General features: G+C 39.4%; 1 protein-coding gene and 1 gene segment (V, D, J or C); both read right to left on the reverse strand.

Annotated features, from left to right (window-relative positions):
- Nucleotides 1–2214: 2214 nt before the first annotated feature.
- Nucleotides 2215–26783, reverse strand: LOC102158125 (T-cell receptor gamma chain C region C10.5). Of its 5 annotated transcripts, none has more exons than XM_084977508.1 (6): nt 26620–26783; nt 26190–26511; nt 14247–14302; nt 7730–8059; nt 4452–4487; nt 2215–2826 (listed from the first exon to the last, which is right to left on the reverse strand). In XM_084977508.1, exons 1-6 carry the CDS (start codon nt 26660–26662, stop codon nt 2684–2686), a joined length of 930 nt encoding a protein of 309 aa, XP_084833634.1. In that variant the 5' UTR covers nt 26663–26783; the 3' UTR covers nt 2215–2683. The 5 variants fall into 5 exon arrangements, with proteins under 5 accessions (XP_084833634.1, XP_084833636.1, XP_084833638.1 ...); XM_084977510.1 differs by lacking the exon at nt 14247–14302 and adding an exon at nt 11407–11439 and having other exon boundaries at nt 26620–26738; XM_084977512.1 differs by lacking the exon at nt 14247–14302 and adding an exon at nt 11407–11470 and having other exon boundaries at nt 26620–26708.
- On the reverse strand, nt 16938–21453 carry LOC146400095 (T cell receptor gamma variable 9-like). The segment is given in 3 exon segments: nt 16938–18883; nt 20611–20901; nt 21152–21453. Coding segments are annotated over 3 exon segments (603 nt in total).

The following is a 26783-nucleotide window of genomic DNA, read 5'->3' on the forward strand; positions in this document are numbered from 1 at the left end:
CTGAGTCAGTCACACATGATGGAAGAGCACAGGTGGCTGGTGGAAGGTCGGGATTATCTTAGTGCTACAAGGAGTCGTGTCTGCTGTTTCCCTCAGAACAGGGTCATGAGCGTGGATGAAGGTGCAGCATCTGAATGTCCTGCGTGTAAGGTTCCCACTCATGTGGGAACTAATTGGAGGGCCTTTGTGTGTGAACAGTGGGAGCCCTGACCCCCAGTCTAGGGTATGTGTGGTAGCTCTCACATGCGTTCTTCCATTAGCTGTGGCCCTTTGAACATGAGCAAGGTTGGTTGTGGTTTAACTGTTCTTATTTCCTTCTGACACCCCAGCTCCCCCTTCCACAGCACCAACCAGTGGTGGCCAGTTTGACTTTAAGTAGTTTTGCACAAATCAACCACATTTGACAGAACACATGAACAAAAGAAACCTGAGAAAATGAAGCACCTTCAGCCACAGCAGCGCCCTCCTGCCCTGTTCCCCACCCCACCTCTGCCTCTCCCCTCTCTGCACCTTCCAGGCCAGAGCAGCCCAGGGCGAGCTGGGGAAGGAAGTTGCTAAGAAGTTGGAAATCACAGGAGACCCTGCCTGGCAGGGCCCTGGCAGTGAAATCAGCTGCACAAAACTTTCAGGGATTTGCAAATTTCCCATCTTGCCTTCTGTGCTTTCCCAATGCAGAAATAGTTCCATATCACAGATGATGGCCAAATTTTAGATTTCATTTTTCTTGTATCATGCTGCTGTTATTTTGTTTCCTGAGAGGAAACTCTAGCTGGTTTGCCAAAGAAGCTGTTTGATAGACACTAGAGCTGATTATGAACAAAGAAACAAACAGCTTTCCTGATTTTAAATGAGACATTGTTTTACTTCAAAACATAAAAGATTTACCTTTGAAAGGATACAATATAGAAAATGGGAAAATATGAATACTTTTTTTTTTCTCCTTCTACCATGAACTGATCATTTTGTTTTATGCCCGAGCCTATTGAAATACACAGAAACACAAACAAATGAGGGTCCTCTCCTACCTACTGGAATTATTACTCAACTTAAAAAGTCATTAAGGGACATGAACAAACACTTCACCAGAAAGAAAAAGAAGTTGTAAATCTGGGATACACTCACAGAATAAGGCAGGATTTCCACAGTGCTGACAGCTAAGCAAGGAGCCATGGTGATTCCAGAGTGCAGACATGAGAAGGCAGACACACCCACCACTCCTTAAGAAAATTCTCACTGACTCCTTGGAGAAGGATTTTAAGAAAGAAGTAGTGCATGCTTTGTTTTTTTGTGGCTTGCTTTGTTTTTGTTTTCCCAGTAGACAGTGAGCCAAGGGAAAGCCATGTGGTACTAGGTCACAAAATATGGGCTGTGAGTTCAGAGAGACCTGGCTTTAAATGATGATTATTTATGAAATAATGAGCATGAACAGATGGCTTAACCTCTCCAATCTACAAACAGTGGAGTCTAATTATATCTTACTCCAAGGGGTCTTAGAAGATAATGGGATTCTCTGCTGAAAGGTAGAAACTGAGTCCTTCCATCCACATCTAACCTGTCTGTGGGGAAATGAGATTAGCTATGATCTGTGCTTCTCTCTGTGTGTGGAATCTGCTACTTTACAATAGAGCTGTCAAGAGTAGAAGCTAAGTTTGAGGATGTGTATGGACCAAGCATCATTAACTCATCTAATCCACATGGTCCAGGACACAGGACCCCCCACACAGGGCACCATGAATTCACCACACAGATAGCTGCCCGACGTACACAGATACTAACATAGACCCAGGGCTCAAACCCAGGCCCTTTGGGGTCTGAGTCTGAGAGTCTGTGTGCTTAAGCCTCCACCTAGTGCTCCTGTGGTGTACATGCTGTTTTCAGGAGCATCAGGAGTGAGCTTATGAGACACTAGTACAGATCGAAGCACACACAGTGTAAGTCACACTGGGTGTTACACTGTCACCATAGGAACATCCCAAACCAACGAGTCTGGTTCCAGTGATCTTTGGAAGAGAAAGAACCATGCACCTTCATTTGGCTGTAGCTCCCCTTGGAGCCAGTGCCCCAAAGAAAGCACCATACCCACCGTCTCAGGAAAAAGACTTAGAAACGTGGTGTGGACCATTATCACAACCGAGGCCAAATTTGATCCCTCGGTTGTCAAGCTCTTTCTACCTTGCTTAGATTTCATGAAATTAAAATACACACAGACAAAAGTGAAGTTTGAATATCTTTTTAATTGATTATGCCTATTATGAAAACCAGAGAACAGAATTGAAGCAGCTAAGCTGGGGGCTCCAGATGTGTACAGGGAAGGTCATGGCTGTGGTCTGGGTGGGGGCCCTGAGGGAGGAGACGGGGAGCTGTGCGCTGTGCTGTGTGTGCTCACGAGGCAAGAGGACTCAGGCAGCCGGAGGAGCTGATGACACTGAGGGACAGTGGTGGGAAAGGCTCCCGGGGACCAGCCCTCAGCCCTGCCCGGAGTCATGGCAGAATTCCTTGTTATGCAGTGCAAGGGTCTGTTTGACCAGTGGTTTGAAAAATCCTTACACAATGATGACATAATACAAAGATGTACACATTCTCTGAAAGAAGCCAAACCCAGAAAGGAAGTGCTGCTAGATCCTCAACAGACACTTGTAGAGATGATGATGAAGGAAAGTTGAGCCCTTGGTGGCATCATCTGTCAGGACCTCTTCCAGGCGCTACAGACTGTTGTTTCTCGAAACAGACAGTAGGTGATGATGGCGAAGTAGAGGGCGCTCTTGAGGAGTAGAAGGAGGTAGGTGTAATAGGCAGAGGTGTTTGTGAGCTGCAGTTGCATTGTACCTAGAAGAAGTCACATGATTAGTTTCAACAGTTCCTTTAGGTTAAGACATAATGATGGAAGACATGTTACAGTTAGGAGCATGTGAGCCATTACACGTTGTGCATGCAATGAAATTCCCACAGAGAATACAGTACATGGATTTTTGGTGGTTTTCACATTGGGGTGGGGGTGGGTTTTTTTAAAAAAGGCATTATATAAAATGGAATAAAGTGGTTAACCCAAATCTTTTGAAATTTTAGGAGCTCATGCCTCAGTCACCTGTATTTTCTTGAATGCCTCTTATTTTGGCTATGATGTTATAGGATCGTTGCACCTATTCTCCCCTGAAGTTTTGCAAGAATTATAAAATATCAAGCAAAAAAATAACAATTAAGATGGATAAGTCTGGCTACTCAATGGATCACAAGGCTGAGTCTCTTCCCATGGACATTTCCCTTTTCCATGCTTCATTTTTACAGAGTCCAAACTCCAAAATAATTAACACTTGGTGTGGAAAGGGATCAGGAGATGATGTGTTCCTGACTCACTGCCCTTTGTCAGCTAAGGTGTTAGCTGAGTTCCAGGACCCCAATACTGAGCATTAAGGAAGGATCAGCAGGGCCAGAGCCAGTGCCTCTCAATTCACTTAGAATCGTCCACACAGGAAGAAAGAGCCACCACTGAGTACTGATTCTGTGCCAGCCAAATGGATACCCTATGGGAGACATTCCACATTTAGGACCTTATGTCTTCAATAACTGAGGTAGGTTCCCGACTGGCAGATGAGGAAAAGTATTGCTCAAAAAAAAATGTAAGTAATTTATCCACATTCATGCAACAATAATAAAAGAACTGAGGTTAACACAATATTGTAAATTAACTATACTTCTATATTTTAAAAAAAATTAAAGAAAAAGAACTGGGTTAAAGTTCAGTCTGTGATAATCAGAAACCCGAGCAGTTATACCCCCACCCTTATGTCCATCACGTCTTGAGAGCCTTAGATTTAGGATTTCTTGCTTTATATCTATATCTTAGAGGAGGAATAGAGAACTGAGAAAGTGTGTGAACCACTGATTCAGATGCACTGGACTGAATCCCCAGATCCAGCTGTGTGACTTGGTACAAGGGACTTAATTAATTGTAGCTCATTGCCCTCATCTGTATGATGTGTGTTTGGGGGGGTGGGTAGAATATTGTACCACCTCGTATAGGAGTACTATGAGAAGTAAACAGAATATGCATGCACAGCACAGCAAACACTTTCTGTATGTGAAGCTCTAGTGAGTATCAGTTCCTATTATTATCTGCTATCAATCACCAAAGACAAAAAAATCCACAACTTGATATCACCTTTTGTCAGTCATTAAAAACACAAGCCATACAAATGAATGAAGCCAGTATTGAAATAATTCAGAGTCTATCGCTGCACCTCTCACTTACAATCATCTCATACCCAACCAACATTTACTGTGTTAAGATCACTCCCAGAAAAGACGGATGGACTTAAGATATCACCATCTATTCTGTAACATCCAGAAAATCTGGTTTTTCTATCTTCAGCCATGAAATTAAAAAGTCAGGTTTATGCACGATAGAAAAATGCTATAGCATGACATAAAGGCAAAGATATATAAAAACTTACCACTTGTATCTTTCAGGCAAACATCTGTAGTGACCTCTATAAGAAATAAAAGCAAGTATTAATGAATTCTCTGTATCTATTATTTGGCAATATGTGTCTCTGGTATATAGGTACACACAGATTGACAGGGAGAATCTGCTAAGAGAAAAGAGAAACATTAAAAATAAGAGCCCTACAAATCCAGGAATAGATGGTTTGAGCCAATATAACTCAGTAGATCTAATTCACATATTGTTTTCTGCACATAAAGATGTTGAAGTTCATAGAGGGTATACCTTTGTTCTTTTTTTTTTCCCCCACACTCACAGCATATGGAAGTTTTCAAGCCAGGGATCAAATCCAATCTACAGCTGTGACCCACAGCTTCAGCAACGCCTGATCCTTAACCCACTGAACCAGGCCAGGGATCGATCCCCATGCTTGAAGCACAGATGGCGCCAAATCCTTATCCCACTGTGCAGTGGTGGGAACTGTTATTGTTGTTTTGTTGTTGTTGTTGTTCTTCTTCTTCTTTTAAATCATGACTCAAGGGTAATATGCAAGACCGACTTATTTTCTTTCTGGATTTACAGCTCGGTGCTGTGTCTACCCCAATTAAAGTGTTCAAGAAATACTTGTCAAAGAGAAAAATAATCAGTAAAAGTGTGTGCTCTACATCTTCACTACCCACTTCTAACATCGAGGGATGTTCCCAAAAGAAATTCATCAAGTCCTAGAATCCACAACAGAGTCTCATGTTTGAAGGGGTCTGGCTTATGTAAATTCCCCATCTAGTCAAAATAAAACAGCCATACCTTTCCAAATCATGCATATCTTCGATATCCCCAACTCATGTATGTGATTTTCTGTAGTTGTGGTGTTTGTGAGCATACGGATAAAAATATTAATGAGGCTAATAGCTATTGAGTGAATATGGTTGGGCCAGGCACTAGCTTAACTGCTTGACATGAATTATCTCCTTTAACTCCCTAGAGACCCTGGAGTGAGTTGTATGTTGGGGAGAATGCATATTACAAAGGATGAGTAAAGATTAGAGGGTAAGTAACTTGCCAGGAGTCACAGCAGTGATGGCAGTCGGCATCAAAGGAACATTGCAGGAGATTAAAAGAGATGAAATATTTATTATGGTAGCTCAGCATTTCAGTGCAATGCTTTCCAGGATAGAAAGATAGACCAAATCATATTTCTAGTTATCTGACTATATAAAACCTAAGGTGAGTGCTGTATTTATCTACAATGAAAAAAAAAAAAAAGGCAAACATTCACACAAAGACAAAATGTCTTTTAAAAATAATAGACTCTTTGATGGAGGAAAGTAGAGACAACAGTGGTTGTTATGGCTTATCTTTTTTTCTCCTAGATGTGTTCTTGTCTACATGGTATGGTTTGAGTATGGCATTTTATGCCCTGTAGGAGATCTGTTTTTGGTTTTCTCTAAAAAATGGGTTTAAGATACAGGCATCTCTCACTTTTCAAAAATTTGCTCTATGTCACTTCGCTTTTACAAAAGACCTACATTAATACCTGTTTTCAATAATGGAAAGACATCTGGAGAGAATTTGCACTTTTATTAAAAAAAAGGCTAAAAGCAAACATTGCATGTAGTGTTGGTTCTGCAGCCAGGCTTTATAGAGACAGTGTGGACCCCCAGCAACAAGAGCGGCATGGCCGAGGAACCACACTCAGCATCCCAGCATCACACTGCCATAGCATTAGGCTGCCAGAATACTGTGTCTGTGAGGAGCGTCTGTGTCTTAGATCTATTTACTCTGTGCACCTGTTGGTAAGATGTGTCCAAGATGACTGCATCTTCACTCTATGCCTTCAGCTCAGGAAAGATTTTAAATCTACTCTCAGGCAGGGAGGAAGGCTGTAGCTGTATAGACTTTCAAGTCAATCCCTAGAATGAAAATCTTAGTACACTCACGTTAGATGTTAAAATATACTTAAGAACTGACTTTCATAGGTCTTACAGACCCCTTTCTTTTCCTTCCAGTGAATGCATTCATTATAAGATAAAGAAGAATACCTTATTACCACACATGGATTGGGGTCAAAACAAAAGTAACAATTTTTATTCCTAAAATCTGTGAGTGTCCTAAATTGTCTTTCACCATCAAAGCTGTTCAAAACCTTGTGCTGGATTAGGTTGAGGTCCTCCAAAATCGCTTTACTGATTTGTGCTTCCGCGTCATATTTTTATCTTTCATCTTAACAAACAAAAACTTCTAAGAAACAACTGCTGGGGCTGAAATAAAAGTTTCTTGAGAGGTATTGACTGATGGCAGGAAATGCATTCATTATGTAGCATGGGAGTAAGTCTGTACATTTTAGATTCATCCAATCTTTAAGTACAAAAATTTACATTAATGTGGCATATAAAGTACAAACCTTAAAAACCTAAGACATAATAAAACCATGGTAGTCAAATTATTCTACTTTTTATTGAACTGTAGTCTGGCTCCCTCATATGAACATTATTTTGTCATTTAATAACTCATTGTTACTGGGTTATACTAGGAGTAATGTGAGGCTGAAGTGAGAGTGACTTTGCTTGCTTAGTAGAACCTTCCTGAAAGATGTATAATTATTCTTATTACTGATACAGTAAGAGCATCAAAAATAAAATCTCTTTGTCATTTTTTTAGTGCTAAATTTTACTTTGACATACATTGTTTCATTTAATCTATACAACAACCCTAAAATCCATCATTGTGACCTTTATATTTTAGATAATAAAATGAGTTGAGGAGTTCATGTCGTGGCTCAGTGGTTAACAGATCCAACTAGGAACCATGAGGTTGTGGGTTCGATCCCTGGCCTTGCACAGTGGGTTAAGGATCTGGCGTTGCCGTGAGCTGTGGTGTAGGTCGAAGACGCGGCTCAGATCCTGCGTTGCTGTGGCTCTGGTGTAGGCCGGAGGCTAGAGCTCCGATTCGACCCCTAGCCTGGGAACCTCCATATGCCGCGGGAGCAGCCCTAGAAAAGGCAAAAAGACAAAATAAATAAATAAATAAATAAAATAATATATAAATAAACAAATAAAATGAGTTGAAAATGGTTTAGTAAATATTTTTCTTTTTTATGTTTCAAAGGCAATATAATTTTATTTCTATGGGGAAATAGTAGGATATTTATGCCACCATTAAATGTAAAAAAAATTAAGAATGATTTATATTTGTTTTTCATTAATACTTGACAGAAAGGGTGGGGTATTTTCTTTTTAAAAAAACAAAACAAGAGTTCTGGGAGATTATGTTAAATTTATAATCACATACCTTTGTTCATTGAAGGAAAAAGAATCTCTTGATCAGTTCCTCTTTTGTTATTCTCATGTTTGACGATACATATGTGTTCTTTGTCTGCTGACTTTTGAGTCACCGTCAGCCAGCTGAATTTCATGTACGTGTCGTTAGTCTGGATGACATCTCCCTGCTGGGAATCCAGAACCGTATTGCCATTCTTTTCTTTCCAATATACCTTAATAGCATCAGGGAAAAATTTCTCAAGAAGACAAAGATGTGTCCCAGTGTTATGGAGGTTTATTTCAGCAATCGAAGGAAGAAATATAGTGGGCTTAGGGGACATGTCTGCAGCAAGGTTTCTATCTGTAGGGGGAAATGGAATAGAATTGAAAAGAATTATTAGAGAAGCATAAATATTGTGTGGTTTGGAACAACCTAGGGTATAGTGAAAGGAAGCAAAGCTGCCGTTGAAATAGTTCTCACCACAGCCTTTCATCCACAGTAGGTGGTGAGGTTCTTATTATAGTTCTCATTTTCAACAGGAAGAGATGTTGGAGAGGTGATATAACTTTCCCAGAGTCACAGCTGTTCAGGAGCAGAGGCTGGCTCACACCTTATCTTTGCTTCTTGTCCATTTGCTCAGTTGGAATATGGCTTAAAACTGCCCTGTATCTATACTTGCAACATTCATGAACACATCACTTTTCTTAAACCTCTTTTGTTTTATCATAGCAGAGGCCGTTTTAAGGTGGATGAGAGTGGTGGCAGGGATGGGGATGGGGGAGAAGACCAGGTAACTTTGATGGTTTCTTTACAGGTCAGAATCTTTGGTCACTTCTAAACAACTTCCCTTTCCTATCTCATCATGTTTTGTAATTTATGCTCTCTTTTCCACATATGTTCTGCAGCTCTGTGGAAACTCACTCTTCATTTAACTGATTCTGAAAGGCACCATATTTAATTCCTATATAAATAAATGTCAGGAAAGGAATATCATTTTTTAAACAACATGCAGTTGCTTGTATTAATGGGAATCTACATCCATCTTCACTTGACAATCTATCAAGTTGAAATTCAGCTTCCAATGGGAGTCCATGCCCAGTTCTCAAGTGAAGAATTTCTCTTCGTTGATTTCTTATTTTGTACAACTTCTCAATTCCATGTCTGAAATACACTGGATTTTTGAGGAGGGCAATATTAAAGCTGTACTTCCAAGTTATTTATAGTGCCTTGAATTTAGAAGTGAAATATCAATATTTCCAATATTTCTATTAAAATATATTATTTTCAGAAATGCTCTTAAATATATCTTACCAAGTAATGTACTTACAAGAGTTTGTTTTGTTTTAGAAAATGTTCATCAAGAACACATTTTATTTTGGAATTTCATTTGAAGTTGAAACATGACTAAAAACTCACTAAAAACTCAGTATATGTGTGTGTGCGTGTGTGTGTGTTTTGTATGGTCTTTTTAGGGCTGCACCTCCAGCATATGGAAGTTCCCAGGCTAGGGGTGGAATCGGAGCTACAGCCAGTCTACACCACAGCTACAGCAACATAGGATCCAAGCTGCATCTGTGACCTACTTCGCAGCTCATGGCACCACCGGATCCTTAACCCAGGGATCGAACCCACGTCCTCATGGCTACTAGATGGGTTCGTTAACCACAGAGCCATGACAAGAATTCCTAAAAACTCACCATATTTGGGCTCTGAGTGTCTCCCCCCAAATTTGAGCCTATCCTGTTAGGCTGCTGTACTGCTTGTGAGCTCAACTATTTCTTTGTTTACACATGCTGAATAAAGTGTATATATAATTATTTTATTTTTAAATTTTATTTTTAATTTTATTTCACTTTTTTTTTATTTTTTAGGGCTGCACCCAGGGCATATGGAAGTTCCCAAGCTCGGGGTCAAATAGGTTGAATTGAAGATTCAGCTGCCAGCCTAAGCCACAACAGCCACAGCAACTTGGAATCCGAGCTGCATCTGCGACTACACCACTGCTCATGGCAATGCCAGATCCTTTGATCCACTGAATGGCACAAACCCACATTCTCAGGATACCAGCCAGGTTCTTTTTTGCTGTGCCACAGAAGGAACTCCCTAGTTTAATGTTAAAAGTTATGGTTCCTGAGTTTTCTTGCAGACATAACGTCAAAGGATGTCACTTGAATGCTGGAATGTTACTTGACTATATATTTATTGTTAACCTAGTGATTGAAATTATAAATGTTAGAATCCATTCCAATTAAATTTTCAGCTGAAACGTTAATGCTTTACTGATACTTTTTTTTTTAGTTTGTATTTACTTTAATAATTCAATGGGAAATTTCTTAAGAGAGAACTATGTTTCTCCTTTGAGCAAAAAAAAAAAAGGGGGGGGGAAATATTCTTGAGAATTTCTGCCTATGCAGCAAATTTCCTGACTTTTATACTAAATCAGGGAGCAAACAAACAAACAATGTTGATTTTTTACTCATATTGTAAATATAATTATGTTACAATGTGCTTATTTTAATTTTATACATCTCCCTTTTAGTGCAAATAGTATTTTATTCATAATAGTAATGACAGTTAATATTTCTCCAACTGTATATGTATTTTGTTGATCTTGATTTATATGTTCTACTTTTTTTCTTGTCACATTTTAATAAAATAAATACAGATCATTTATATTTAAATAAGATTTTTAATTTATTTTTTCTAACTATGTTTAAGTGACCTTACATCCTGACCATTTTCTTTATGAATTTATTTTTTTTCTGATAAAGATGAAGCCAAAGTTACTGGCTATAAATTTTAGAACCAATAAATATTGACGTAGAAATGATATCAACTAAGATAAGGGATTAAGATTTATTTTTTTGTTCTATGTCATAAAGTATTCATAAGCTATGTTTCAGAACATAGAACAACAACAGAAATTTTAAAAACACACATTTTAATCTCACTTTTCTTGCTAAGTGAGATAAAAGTCCGCTAAGGAGAACAAAATACACCTAAATTCAATCTTTTTGCATGAGGGGCCAGTGATAACACTTTTCATTTGAACAGTTAGAAATGCAACTATATACATTGGAGAATATCTGTTTTGTCACTGTTATAGGCTTCAAATAACTCTCTGTACTGCATACAATTCTCTTTTAGTAGGTGTAGGACATCTATCCAGGACCCATCACATTTTAGCCATTACGCCAATTCAAACTATCTCATTCAACTCCAATACAACCACTGCTGGATTCATACTGTTATCCCATTTTATGGATTAGGAAACTGAGGCCAGAGAATCTCTAAGTCCACATAAGCAGTGATAAGTGATAAGACATAAGTGATGGACCTGAAGCTCCAGGTCAGCCTGACTCCAAAGCCCAGGCTCCTTGACAACACACTTTCCCCATTAGAAGAGCAAATGTATCAACTCACAAAACTTACCTATAGTAACACACTTCAGCCTTGGGCCAAACACATACATATGAGCACTTTCTGTAAGTTCACATGCACACAAATGAACTCCTATTACCGTATTTACACTAGTATCTTTGCTGTCCTTTACTATAAGTATTTGCTTTAAAATTCTTCTAAGTTTTCTAGATACCATCACATTCCTGCTTTTTTTTCTAAATATCCTTAACCATTATTCCCAAGTAATTGTTTCTTCCCTCCTTCTAAAAACTTTTAAAAAAATATTGCATTCTTCTGATACCTACCTGTAACAGCAAGTTTTGTTCCATCTCCGAAGACTTTTACGTAATCAGGCCACAGTGATTCAATCTATATCAAAAACTTTACACAAATTTAGCTCCTCTGATTTCTTTAGATCCTGCTGGAAGTATAACAGCCTCTGATTCAAGAAACCAGGGTTCTGTTTCTGGCTCATTTTGCTCCTAACAAGTTCTATGGCTAAACAAATCAAGTAAGCCCAAGCCTTATTTATTTGAAAGCAATGATCTTAATGTAAATCAGTTTAACATCCCTACCAATGCTGAAGTGAGACCAAAAGAAAACAAGATTTGAAAAGTGATTTGATTTATAATAGCATGGAAATAAGAGATTATAGTAATAATTATTATCATCATCATGACTATTAGAAATTTGTGTTGATTATGTGGTCCAATGTGATATTTTAATCTCATGAGACCAAAACATGCTCCATTTTATCATTTAATAAAAAATATGTACTCCACTACATATTTTCCTACTTTCTTTGTTCCTTTTTATTGACTTCTTTTTATCGAGCTAGACCCGACACATATAACGCTCCTATTTTTGAGCATAAAATCTGATCCCATGCTCCTTGCTAGATCATCATGGCCTTTTTTGTTCTTTTCCCTTTGTGACTTTGATCTTCTATTTTTATTATGTGTTCTGCCTGTATGTGTGTTTTCTGTTTCAGGTCTTCTCAAATAGACTTTGGAAGCAAGAAGTTTGAATAGATGACAAATCGTTTGTGCATTATAGATTGCTACCTTTTACACCCTGAGGATTGATAATTTAGTAAGGTCTAACTATGATATGACATGAGAAATAGGAGAATATGTTTGCAAATCCTAGTTCTATGATATAGTTGAAAAACATACAAAATTCAGACTAAAAGTGCCAGGACATAAGATGAGGCTTTCTTTCCCCCAAATTATCCCTCATAAAAAAGGGTTTGACTATGTTTCAGTCCTTGTGCAAACTGTCTTTTTTTTTTTTTTTTTTTTTTTGTCTTTTTGCCTTTTCTAGGGCCACTCCTGCAGCATATGGAGGTTCCCAGGCTAGGGGTCGAATTGAAGCTGTAGCCACTGGCCTACACCAGAACCACAGCAACACGGGATCTGAGCCGCGTCTGCAACCTACACCACAGCTCATGGCAGCGCTGGATCCTTAACCCACTGAGCAAGGCCAGGGATGGAACCTGAAACCTCATGGTTCCTAGTTGGATTCGTTAACCACTGAGCCACAAGGGGAACTCCCAAACTGTCATATTAAAAGATGCTCTTCTAATACTCTGCTTTGATCAAAAAGCATATGTAGACAATGTGTCAACATGAAATGAAAGCAGATAAAGCTGGTTTTGGAGTATTCATATTATTTAGTAAATATTACTTGGGATTGAATCTCTACAATTTTGCTTACCTTGCATGAGTATAGAAAAACAGAATAAATTCTAGGAATGCTTTCCTTTTATTTCATAAATGGGTAATTTTTTCTTTGAGTAAAATATACAATGGTATCATCATACGGCGATCACAAAATAGTGAGGCTCTGAGATGACTTAGAAAGTTGCTCTAAGGTAGATGTTTTAAATGCCTTTTTAGGTTCTCAACAAAATTTTTTACAAACTACGTGGGCAAAAAAGCAGTATTTCTCAACTTATATTTGTATTAATTTAATATTTAACTTTATAAATTTAATCTAAATAAATCAAATATTGCAGTTGGATATTTGACCCTTATCTCTGTCCATATAATTGTATATGTTCAAGTTGCAATAATAATAATAGTAATAACTTTTTTTTTACTTACAGATAGTGCAACTGGAAAATGAGAGGTCACTATATTCAGGCTAATGATATTTAAGATAATGTTTATTACATCTTAACTATTTTTAGAAGCAGGTAACCATTATATAGAAACTGAGCAAATTTTTAAGTAGTGACAATTTGTTCTAAAATGACCTAAGACTAGATGGTAATTAATACATTTAAAAGTACTCCTGATATCATAAAGAATTCCAATGGGTAAATGAATAATAATTTGAATTCTGGAGAAGGAATTGACTTTTTTTAAATCATCAGCCATGTTCCGACAGTTGTGGTATGTAATTTTCATTTTTAATTTCTTTTAATTGTCACAACATCCATTTGAGATAGTTATTACACAGATGTAATAAATGAATGGAAATATATCAAACTGTTAACAGTGATAAGTTCAATATAAAAATTTAATTTTTCCAACTATTTTGCATAATGTGAATATTTTTTTAAAGTATAAATAACCAGTGAATCAAAATTTATTTGCTAAAGAATGATCATACAGATGGTGATGGACCCAGGATCAAAGTCCTGATGTTCTATATTATTCACTTTAGGAATTATTTTGCACTGCTGTTAAAGATGAGATGAAAATCAATAATATAAATTTTTCTGGATTTGGGGAGAAAAGAGGACAGCGTTTATCTAAAACTACAGAAAAGAGATAAATAAGAAAAGCGTTTCTCCCTTAAAAGCCCATCTACAAGAAAAGCATTTTGAACCAACAACTTAACAGTAATGGATTACAGACATGGTCCTCAAAGCACTTTAATTTCTAGCCTGAGTCTACTGTTTTTTGATAAGTCAAATTTCTAAAAGTAGCATTTCAACTGCGTACAAGCAGGGAAGTGAAAAGGCCATTTACAAGATAGTTTTGTTTCCAGGTACAATGACCAGTAGGTGCAAAATTACTCTCCATATGCTGAGGCCAGGAATGTGGCACTCAGATAAAAGGGATCCTAGACTATTTTTTCAAAAAACATCTGTCACATTTTCATTACTAAGTTAAAATAGAAAAAAAATGTTACTTACCAGGGGGAGTTACTATGAGCTTAGTCCCCTCTCCAAATATCTTGATCCAGCGTGAGCTATCACACTGGTTAAAGCTCCTATAAAAACCTTAGCCTTCTCCTAGCTTCATGACATGACTAGCAGTTTTAAACCTTTCTTCTGGTAATTTTATCTCCTGGGTTCTTTTGAAAGTCCTTGAATATAGGCTTCATGGCATCTGATATTTAATTTTCCTCAGGTCCATCCATTTAAATGGACCAAAGTGTCTTTCTACCACAAAGGAGTAATCATTGAAAAGTAGTGGTAGGAAATGGGAATCATAAAAGCAGAAAAAGCAAAGATCAGTGCCAGCTGGTCAACTAACACGTTTCTAAATTACCAGGAAAAGTATTCAGAGAAATAAGGCTTTTTTTTTTTTTTTTTTTTTTAATTTCCAGGTATTCCGTTGTGTTGACACTGCTCAAAGACTGCATCAAAGAGCAGGCTTTTCTGTTCTCACAAACACCAGTCCTGCTCCATTAGTGTTTGGGGGATATATTTCTGAGAGGAGGAAACTCTTCAGTAACTGAAAATGTAACTATGTCAAGATATACTGAGAAATGTGAAAAGTTTTGCTTTCTTCATAAAGCCATTTTTAGCACTGAGCAACAGGAGTTTTACAAAGGCAGTGTCAAAGGAGAAAATAAGTTCTAGGATAACTTATGTTTTTCCTAGGATAAAATAAGAAATTTGTAGGATTCTTTTTGAAATAATATATTCCTTGATTGGCCAGTGGGGACCTGCTATATAGCACAGGAAACTCTACCCCATATTCTGTGATAACCTATATGGGAAAAGAATCTGAAAAAAGAATGAATGTGGGTATATGTATACCTGAATCACCTCGTTGTATACCGGAAATTATCACCACATTGTAAATAAACGATACTACCAAAAACTTTAAAAAAATGAAAACAAAGAATTGGTGGATTCCTTATTTCAAGTAGGAAACTAGTTGGGTCGTTAGTTGTAGGCGAACTTGGAAAGGGAAGAGGAGATGCCTTTATTTAATACCTAATGTTTCACAAGGAGAATGTTTACCTTTTACAGTATTTCAAATAAGCTTTTTTTTTAAAAAATAAGAGTTAATGATGAGGTCTTACTGAAAGTTTTAGGAAGGAAAGCAACATGATCAGATCTGTGCTTTAGGAAGATAATGTAAGAGCAGAAAAATGGGTTGGTCAGGGGAGCAATCCTAGCAGAGCAGACACATTTCAGAGACGGTTGCCATAAGCCACCGAGAGGCATCCGAAGACCCAGGTTATTGTAGTGACAGTGGGGCTGGATGGAAGGGCGGGTGCAGTAAATATTAACAGCCATGTCAGGATCTCTAAAGAATTCACATGTGATAAATCAAATTACATTAAGGAGGTTGAATGTGAAGAAAAAGATCAGATTCACATTCTACCACTTCCACTCCTGGCGATGTGTCTTTCAGTACATCTCAGAGCATCAGTTTCCTCATCTTTAAAAGGGAGGTGATAATATCTCTTTCTCAGCACGTTTCTAAAGTTAGCATGAGCTAATGTGTCTAGAAGCGATGATACAGACGTTTGGGAACAGAGAATTCACTTTCTTGGAAGAATGGAAAAATCTGAGTGCTGCGTAGGACCAAGAAATCAATAATTTTGCTTATAAGCCTGCTTTATGTAACACATGCAAACTTACCACGTTCGGAGGTGACCAACCAAGGCAACTTAAATTCTACTTCAGTGTGAGGAATGAATTCATAAAAATACAAATGAGAAGCAAGTGAAGTAAAGAACAAGTTTCAAATAAATTGCTTGAAGTTTTGCCCCCACTTTTTCAGGTGTGATAATGATTTCACAGCTGACCACCAACAACTTAATTTGGCCGATAATCAAAAGTTATGAATCTCATATTATAATTATTGTTAGGATTAAGTGGTTATTACCCTGCACGTGTCAGCTGGAAAATATGAGTTTCTACACTTGCACTAAGTCAGATTTGGGGGGTGGTGTTGGAAGTTCTCTGCCTTGGATCTAAGAGGTTTAGTTTGAGGCTCTGTCTTTTTTGTGGTGGTGGTTGTCTTTTGGGGGCTGCACTCACGGCACAAGGAGGTTCTCAGGCTAGGGACTGATTCGGAGCTGTACCTACCAGCCTACACCATAGCCAGAGCAACACAGGATCTGAGCCACATCTGAAAACCTACACCACAGCTCGCAGCAGTGCCGGATCCTTAACCACTGAGTGAGGCCAGGGATTGAACCTGCATCCTCCTGGATACTAGGCAGATTCGTTTCTGCTGAGCCATGACAGGAACTCCTGGGGCTCTGTCTTGACAGCCAATTCCATTCTCAGCCAGCACACCACAGGGTCTGGTATGGGTTGTGGTTTATTTCGACCAGATGAACCCAAAGTTCCCAGGGTCTCCTGTCTTCTCCTTTCAGGTCTCATATCATGGGAGACTCCTCAAGAACTGTCACATCCTCTCATTTCTTTTTTTCCTCAATCTCATAGAAAACCAAAGATATGGAAAGTCAAGAAAACATCATCTTTTGACAAAATATCCTTGTCATGGTGTTAAATCACAGAACTTTGCCCTTTACTGAAAAAGGAAAGTTTGGGGGGAAATAAAGTGATGAGACCTCCTTGTCAACCCAGGTCCCAAGTCAGCGGTGGCATAGATTTAAAAAATAAGAGTCAGAGAAATAGAGTGGGGATCAGGGGGCTACCACCTTCGAGAGGCAATAGCAATCCTCTGAGCCAGATCATGACTTTTATTTGCTATTTTCTACTTCATTGTACCTACAGAATCACATATGTCATTTACAATGTTACTGATCAAAGCTACAGATATGCAAGGCACAGACCCTTTGCATTCATAGATGCTATAAATGATTAACCCTCCAGAGAAAGATTATATTGTTTATGCTCAAGGCTATTACGCCCTTTCCTCCAACTCTCTTAGGGTTCTGGTCATGAGAACAAGGATCTCAATGGCTTTCTATCAGCAACATCTGGAGTATTTGGCAACTTGCTTTCAAGCAGCCACTCGTACAATGTACATTTCCCATCTCACTCCCTTTCCCCCAGGGATCTGGGAAAGTCTTATATATTTTGCAAGCCTAGATTAGCATCATTTTTCAAGTGCCGTCTAGTTTCTTTGATTCACTATGGTCTGTATACATGCATATCTGGCAAGCCTCCAACAATAAAGGAATGGGATTAGAGTCAATCATTTTATCCTGGCTACCTCTTAGAAATACAAGAAGCGACGTATTTTAGCTATATTGTAAGGGGATAGATTTTGTTGCTATTACTGTTCTTCATGTCATTTTTCAAGTCTAGCCAGTAAAAACTGCGAAAAACAGGTCAGGGCTGCCAAACTTGGGACAAAGTGCACAACCATCCAGTTAGGGTTGATCCCAGATCCCAGACGGAAGAGCAGGAAAGTTAGGTCTTGTTTGGGTAGGTTCTTAGGTAAATGGCAAAGAATTTACATGAAGAAACCAGCCTCCATGCTTGATGTATGTAATAGGAAAACTATTCCAATTATTGAGGATTTCAGAACAGATAGGAAGCTGCGGAAATGGATAGGAGTAAGTATCCATCAGGGCTGGTGGTGGGGAACAGAGAGGTAGGAATTCCCACTGTCATGCAGCAGGTTTAAGGATTCAGCACTCTCTCTGTGTTGATTCAATCCATGGCCCCATGCATTGGGTTAAGGATCAAGTGTTGCCGGTACTGTGGTGTAGGTCACAGCTGCAACTCAGGTTCAATCCCTGGCCCAGGAACTTCCATAAGCCAAGGGTGCAGCAAAAAACAACCACCACAGCAAAAAACAAACAAACAAACAAACAATCCAAAAAACAAGGAGGTAGATGAAGCTGGGAATTCATCCACTGCTGACTTTTTCCCTTCTAAAAGGTACATAACTTTCATCCAAGTCAGATCTGATTGGGTTCTTGGGACATCACTTATGAAGGCATGCCATCATTGTTATAGCTCCCTCTGAGAAAAATGCAATTGTGGTGAAAGGAGTTCAATGCGAACCCCTAGAGTGGCAGGAGAAGGCAGTAGTCTGAGAATCTGAAATGTAGGTGTGCCCTACACATCCATGGTGAACCAGCTTTGCAAAAGTCACTTGCCATCTCTGGGGCCCCAGCTTCCTCATTTGAAGTGTGGGCACTGGACTAAATTTGTCCCAAGAGCCCTTACTGTTCTCACAACTATGAACCCATAATTAAAAGAATTAGGGAGTCTGTTGTGGTTGCCCAAGTGTGAGAGGAGTTGGGGGTTAAGTAAGAGAGAAAGTTTTCTTACAGGTGCCTTCTGATTCTATGACACTGTGAGATCCCAGCAGGCACAGTAGTAGGTGGCTTCATCAGACTTGACAACGTTACTGATCACCAGGTAAAAGATCCCCTTGTCCTTCGTAATTGTCTCCAACCTGGAGTTAGGCTCATCTAGCTGGTAACTGTTGGTTGAGCCATAAAGGATTCATTTCAGGGGCTCCCCTTCTTTCTGTTGATACCAGTGCACAATGGCATTCTTGAGAGGAACCCCAGACAGCTTGCAACTTATCTGCACTATTCTGTCTAGTCTTCGGGTAGAGCTGAGTTGATCCTGAGAAATTCTCATTTTGGTTTCTCCATCTGAAAAGCAAGGAAGGCAACCAAAGGCACTTAAAATTTTGACTCTGAACACACACACAATGAAAATTCAAGAAAGGCGAAAAGTCAACCTACAAACCCAAGCCAAAGACACAAGGAAAATCCACATGGTTCGCACTATTAGTGATGAGTAAAAGTAGGGTGTGAATCCGGAGAGAACAAGAGGTGCAGTGACAGCCCTGGTTCTGTGGAGGCAGGGATGGGGAAGGAAGGTTTGCTTTAGAACCAATGAAAGTCTTTCTCAAGATCTGCTGTAGTGTTACTTTTATCATGTTCCTGGTACAAAGAAGCTTTCAGATGCCTGACAACCTCATCAAAAACACTTATAAGTTAATGTTAATATCACCTGGGGAGCAATGTTCTCTCATTTTTCTTGTCTTTTCTTTCTTTTTTTTTTTTTTGTTTGTTTGTGTTTTTGTTTCTGTTTTTGCTGTTTAGGGCCGAACCTTCCGCCTATGGAAGTTCCCAGGTTGATTTGGAGCTGCAGTGGCTGGCCTATGCCACAGCCACAGCAACACAGGATCTGAGCCACATCTGCAACCTACACCACAGCTCATGGCAATGCCAGATCCTTAACCCACTGAGCAGGGCCAGGGATGGAACCTGCATCCTCATGGATCCTAGTCAGGTTCATTAACTGCTGAGCCATGATGGGAACTCCCTCTCTTACTTTTCCTTGCTTCAAATACACTTATCCTTGGGCTCATTTTCACTCCCTAAGTTATAGATTTTTCACCACATTTTCTGAGCATGTGGGTGGCTATGTATGGCTGTCATGAGAATTAGAAGGAAAATGTTGTATATAGTAATAAATGAGGTAAAAACCCAACATCGTTTTGCAGAAGTTTGTATATTATACAGATCATTAGTTTACAGAAAATTCAGAGTTGGGTAAATACTAACCATTACTGTAGTTATTTGCCTAGGATACTAGGCACTGAAAAAAATTTCCCTTGGTTTGTTACCCTATCTTTTCCTAGACACAATTCTTAATTTTTCAGCATTAAAGCTATATGCTGTACTGTTGCTTGGAGGACAATGTAAGATGTGATTTTAAAGAGGTCCTATGTTCCTCTTTCAGTTGCAATGGCTCAACGAAGTGGTTTAATCTTAGTAGGAAAGGACACTGACTTGTTGCACACTGTGCTGAAACTTGCCTATGTGAACCTCCTTCCGCCCTAAGCCACCTATGTGGTTGTTGGCGCCATGCCCACCTAAAATGGAGAAAACGGAAATAAAGGATTCCACAACTCTCCTAGATCGTGTTATCAGTAAGGGGGTGCACAGGAATTTGAAACCAGTCCTACGTCATTAAAAAGGACTTGCATCTCCCATCACCCATTCATTAATTCATTCGTTCCAAGCCAACACATTACGTTGAGCACTGGATTATGGCTTCCTTCCCAGGAGGCTTCTACAGATGGTGAAGCAGAGACAATCTGGGGAACTTGCAAAAGCCAGCCTATGCCCCAGAGGTGAGAATGGATGATAAAGTGACTTAACTGGAAGAAGCCTCACATGTAGGCTCCATGAACTTGCTCAGACCTTGCTCAGGACACATGTGCATGAGGAAAGCCCTCTGCGGGAGGTAGAAAGGAGGAGGTGGGTGTTTGCACAGGTGCAATGACACAATGACACGGGAGGGTTTTTGCTCAATGGCAGTGGAGTCATTCCCCATAGTGTATTCCAGCAAGCACAGTAGTACAGACCTGTATCTTCCTCGGTAACTCCGTGTATCCTGAGGTTCACCAATGAATTGCTCAGCCATTTTCTTGCTTCATATTTTTCCTCACTAATCCCTTGCTCGTAGACAATATTTTCATTTGAGGAAATATACAGAATTCGTTTTAGGGGCTGGTCGGGCTTCTGCCGGTACCAGTGTGTGTATACGTTCCTCTTTAACGTATCTGTTTTTATTTGGCATTCAAGAAATGCCGTATTTCCCCTTTTCTTGGTAATGGATGCTACGGGGTGTGTTGTTAGAATATCTCCACTTGTGTCTGCAAGAAAAGCAAGAGGAAAAATTAATGAAATTTTGATGTTCATTACATAGTATACTTTTGTTCTCTATTCATGAAAAGCATGGGGATTGTTGTTTACATTGTCTTCGTGACAAATTCAGGGCAATGGCGAAATTTGTCAGCCTGGTTTGAATGACCATGTGGGTATTGTCCTCCTGAAAGATTTGATGTGATTGTCCATGATCTGTCCCTTGGAATGAATGAGATACCCTCGGGTAGAGCCACTCACATGTCCAGACGGAGGCCACCACAAAGACCTGGGGCAGGAGCCACATGCTGCCAGCTCTTTTCAGGAGAGGTGATTGAGTAATGAGACGAGTGCAGAGCAAACTGGAGGGCCGATTCAGCGAGAGGAAGTGGTGCTCAAACACACCAGGTAAGACCATAGACTGCAGGGCAAGCACTCAGAATAATTCTCAAAACATCCTGCAGAAATCAGTCTGCTAATTCATCAGCAGATTTTTCTCATTACTGAGTGATTTTTACCAACCAATGGTGTTGGTGTAAGGGAGCCTTCCTTGTTAAAGGACTAAAGTCCTTTGCTGGTCTAACAGAGATAATGAGAGTGAGAGAGAGCAGGGGAGGCAAGAGAGGGAGGAGGGAGGGAGAGGCTTAAGGTCCACACATGATAAGCTTCACGGGTAACTTCTAATCTACTGTCACTGACCCTCATTACACTGTATCAGGCGATCACACATGTAAGCTAAAGAGAGAGGTTACTTGAGTATGACCCTACTCTTACTTTAGATAAGCCAACTAAAGAAGATATTTCACATTCTCTTCTTTTTGACTGTGACCATTAAATGGGAACTTTAGAGATGCTATGCCCTAGGAGTGCCTTAATATACCTTAACAACAAAAGCTAGTCACTTATGATGGAACATGATAATGTGAGAAAAAAGAATCTATACATGTGTATGTAACTGGGTCACCATGCTGTACAGAGAAAATTGACAGAACACTGTAAACCAGCTATAATGAAAAAAAAATAAAGAACATTATATAAAAAATAAATAAAAATTTAAACAATAGAAAAACAAAAGCCATTGTTATTTGCTATTATAAAATGAGCATATACTCGATATGGATCATAATGAAAAGAAACAGAAGAGAAATCAATTGCTTTTTGTCGTATCACACGGAGACAACTACTTGTCCTGGTTCACAGTTGATGAATTCTCTTAACAGGTTTGGATGTGATGTCACATTTTTGATTAAATTTATCTCAAGTATTCTAAAAGTTTTTAGTTATTTTAAGTGCTACTATTTTTTAAATTTCTAATTGTTAACTGCCCATATAGAGGATTACCATATATTTTGCATCTCTCTACTTTATAGCTGTTAGAATACTGCATTTTGTGCATGTTCCATGATTTATCCAACTAATCTCCTGTGTTTGGATATTTATATAATTTCTAATGTTTTGTAGCTTACACAGTGAAAAACCTCAAGCATATGAATCTTTATATAATTGAAGATGTTCCTTCAGGGTGAATTCCTAAAAGTGTTTTTTGCTAGTTTGAAGGGTAAATATATATGAAGTTTCAGAATATATATATATATATATATATACTTCCAAATTCCCCTACAGAAAGTAGTATTTTACATTCTTACCAGCAATGTATAATGGTGCCCTTTGCCTTCCTCAGCCTAATCAACCAAATACATTGTCAGAGTTAAATTCTTTCCAGCCTCATGGGTGAGAAATGGTATCTCAATATGGTATTAATTTACATTTACCTTATGATAAGTAAAGTTGAGCATATTTTAAAAGCCTTAAGAGCTCTTTTTGTATCTCTCCTCATGAATTTGCTTTTCATGTATTCTTGCCACTTCCCATAGGATATTTTAAAAGTTTTTCTTCCATTTTTGAAATATTTTCCGTTTTAGGGATAATAGTCCTTCATCTGCTGAACAGGCTAGAAATATTTTCTAATGGTTCATCATTCATCCTTTGATTTAACTTTTTCTTTTCACTAATCAGGCTTTGTTTTAGTTTTGATGTGATAAATTGTATCATTTTTTTTATTGCATCTTGAATTTTAGTAATAGTTACAGACTCATTCCCTAAACCCATGTTGCATGGCAGGGGCTTGAAATTTTTTTTCTTATGGTGGGTCAGATAACAAATGTTTCAAGGTTTGTGTGCCATAAAGAATCTCTTTTCATTACTTGCCTCTACCTTTCCACCTCAAAAGCAGTCACAGACAATATGTCAATATATAAGCATGGCTGAATTCCAGAGGGGTCAGGAGTAGAAGTCCTATTAGGAGGTATCCTAATAAAAGATGCCCTAAAGGAAAATAATTATTTTGCATTTCTTTATGTTATTTCGAAAAATGAGAAACTTCTATTCTGGATTTTGTTTGATTTTTTGCGTTGCTTTTATGTTGTTTTATATTTTGTTTTTATGTTTTGCTATTGTTTTATATTTTGAAAGTCAGTTCAGCCATGGAATTCCTATTCCAGGAAGACAACACTGCAATCCAGACAGCATAGAATAGTAATTGATTAGTTTTAGCAATAATTTAGTGAATGAGAATTTGTTTCTCTTCATGTGGGAGCCGCAGACCAGATGCCATTTCTACTGCCTGTGTTTGAGAGACAAGAAAACACCATGATTTACAGACACAGACGCTGAAGTCAGAAAGCAGCCCTCCACTCCCCTTCAGTAACTGTGACAACGAAGGAAAGTACATATCCATGCCTCTGTTTCCTCATGTATAAAGTGTGATCAATGTCAACGGATTGTCCCAAGCTTGGGAAACTGATACTCAAAGGATTTAGAACCATGCCCGAGAAAGAGCAACATCTCTGAATAAATGGCCTCTGTGATGCTCATCAGCCTCTCAGCAGATTCCCAGGGAAAAAGATCCTGAGAGGAATATCCACCTCTTGTCTGATCACCTAATGTCCCCAGGAGATCAGAGGCGTTGCCAAAGGAAGTGCGCTGGCCAGGCTGTTCCACAAACCCTCAGTGACAGTGAACATGAACCCCTGTCCTGGAAGATGGAACAAGGACCTCATCCCACCTTCATCCCAGTATGGCCTGAGAGTGTTGATGACACATGGGATTTGGGGTTTAAAAAGTCATTTTATCTTGCTAAGCCTCAAATTACTAGTATTTACGTGGAAACAAAATGAACATTACATGGCAACCACGTTGTGATGATTACATAAGATGTAATATCAGCAGCATGTTTCCTGGCACTGGATGATTTCCTCTTTGAGTCTGAGATGTGTAACTTACAAGTAATCTCTGGATTGTTAAAAAAAAAAAAAAGTGCAAAACTCGATTTCTGTAATGAGAGGCTCAGGCAGGGCTCCCAGCTGTGCAGCCTCTGCGGTTGCCCATATGAGGATGTGGGTGGCACCTACCTAGAGGTGGTTCTTGTGTTCTTGAGGATGTTATCTAAGAAATTCTACTACTGTGGATAAAACCAGCTTGCACAGTAATATGTGGCCTCATCTTCTTGCTCCAAGAAATTTATTTTCAAGGTGGCAGTGGAAGTGGAAGCAATTTTTCTTGCCTCAAGTTTGTTTTTCTTCTCTCCTAAGTGGCTTAGAGTAAAGACTGTTACATGGTACATGAGATGTTCCATACCCTGATCTGATTTATGCCGGTACCAGTGAATGTATGTGTCGTTAAAATTTTCAGAGGACACCTTACAAGCTATGAGGGCACTCTTCTGTCTTGCTGCAGTAATTGATATTTCAGGTTGCTCCAACCTTAACATCCCAAGGCCAACTGCAAGCAAAAAAGAGAAATTCTCATAAACAATTGACATGTAAACAGGCAACAGTAAAGAGCTTCTTTAGTCTTTCCTGTAGACTCATTGGGGGTGGGGGCAACTCACCAGCCCAGAAAAAGGAGAAGACGACTGCTTCCAGAAGTGCCATCATATCACCAGACTGGATCCCAGCGAGGAGGTAAGAAAGTGAGGGCTCTGTTGATAGGAGGTCTCAGGCCAATGGCAAGAGAACTAGGCTGGCTCTGGTGTCTCAGGAGAAGCGGTGAATAGCATGGGGTGGTTCTCTGTGTTTCTTCATGATCTGTTACAGATGTGAGCACTTCTGGTTTCATGGGTGTTTCCTGTCTCTGAGTGCTGAGCAGAAGGGGTAACAGGGCTCACAATCTAGAAAGAAAAGCCTGAGATGAATGCACACATCTAGATCTGGGGCAGGAATAGTTCTCATCTCCATACAACCAGTTCCTTAAATTCTATGCTGTAGTAACATCGCTTCAGAAATATAAGGACACCCCTGCTGTGTTCAGCCCTAATGTCTATCTTTCTGTGACCTGCTGGCGATCCTGGACTTGGGTATGAAATCTGACCTTTATTTTTCTGTAAGACTCCAAAAAAATTAGACGCTGGAACATTTCTTTGACATTATTTAATATGCCATGTGCGCAAGCACTGGATATATATTTTTTTGGTGGTTTGGTTTTTTTTTTTTTTTTTTTTTTTTTTGCTATTTCTTTGGGCCGCTTCTGCGGCATATGGAGGTTCCCAGGCTAGGGGTCGAATTGGAGCTGTAGCCGCCGGCCTACGCCAGAGCCACAGCAACGTGGGATCCGAGCCGCGTCTGCAACCTACACCACAGCTCACGGCAACGCCGGATCGTTAACCCACTGAGCAAGGGCAGGGACCGAACCCGCAACCTCATGGTTCCTAGTCGGATTCGTTAACCACTGCGCCACAACGGGAACTCCTGTGTGTTTTTTTTTTTTTTTAAATTAACTGAGATGGAAACTACAACTCAGAGAAATCACCCTGTGTTTATAATCAGGTACCTTCACAAAAGAACTGGACTGCAGTTGCTAGTGGTTGCCTGAGACAGAGCAAGCTATGGAAATCAGCTTCTCATTCTGGACCTGATAACAGTCTCATGAACATGGTAACGGTGGAGCATGGCAATGCCCTCTCTCAACCTGTACCTTGCCCACATATACAAGCCTCTCAATATTGAGATGAGGGACAGTGATACAGTCTGTGTGCCCTCGTTCTCCAGACAAGATTTTAATTCCTAGTGATATAGCGTCAAATAAAGCTTTGAAAGCACACCTCCTGGGATCGGTTGGAAGGTAATGGGCAAGCAAGATCCAAGAGGACTTCTGGAGAGCTCAGGAAGCTGCAGAAGAGGAGAGGCTGAGGCTGGAAGCTTGGGTGAGGGCCTGGCGTGTGGTTGCTACTGCTGGCAAGGATGTGGTTGGGCACGGACCCAGGGAGGGGATCTTGTATGGATCGTCTCCACAGTTCTAGTACTGTGAGTTCCAGCCAGCACAGTAGTAAATGCCTGCATCTTCTTTTTCTATGAAATTTACCGTAAGGGTTGAAGTGAACGTTTGAGAATTTTTCCTTGCTACAACTTTGTTGCTCTTTCCACCTATTTGGTTTTGAGCTGGGACTGTTATCGAGGTCACGTAAACCAGATGCTCCAAAGCCTGATTCGTTCTCTGCCGGTACCAGTGAACAGCTTCTGTTGGAAAATTCGTGCTCTCTATTTTGCAATTTATGTCAACACTTTTCTTTACTTCTGCGGACACAGATACCTGGGACTGCTCCACTCTGGATAAGCTAAGTCCAACTGCAAGTAAAAGAAGAGAATTTCCAATGAAGTTCTGATAATGTAAGAAACATCAAAGAATTCCTTTGTTCACTCATCTAGACTTGAAAGAGTCAAGGAATAACTCACGAGCCCAGAAGGAGAGGAAGGTAAATGCTTCCAGCACTGACATTCTGTCTACCTGCCGGACTGTATAACCTCAAGGAGAAAGCACGAACGTGGGACCTAGTGGCTGGGTGCCCCAAGTCAGTGGAAAGAGGGCATGGCCTGAAATGGGAGGGGAAGGAAGTGGT

This window comes from Sus scrofa, chromosome 9 (genome assembly GCF_054392235.1).
Source record: "Sus scrofa isolate SSC_HxYL_T2T_F1_AM1 chromosome 9, Sscrofa_HxYL_maternal_Yorkshire_Landrace_v2.0, whole genome shotgun sequence".
Lineage (NCBI taxonomy): Eukaryota > Metazoa > Chordata > Mammalia > Artiodactyla > Suidae > Sus > Sus scrofa.

Bases quoted from the DNA above. Each gene is read 5' to 3' on its own strand.
- LOC102158125 (XM_084977508.1), bottom strand. From the start codon at position 26,662: ATGTCAGTGCTGGAAGCATTTACCTTCCTCTCCTTCTGGGCTC. The intron at 26,512-26,619 runs GTGAGTTATTCC...TTTTACTTGCAG, and splicing joins CTTCCTCTCCTTCTGGGCTC to TTGGACTTAGCTTATCCAGA. The intron at 14,303-26,189 runs GTACTAGAACTG...CCAGTGTGATAG, and splicing joins TGTGCTGGCTGGAACTCACA to CTCACGCTGGATCAAGATAT.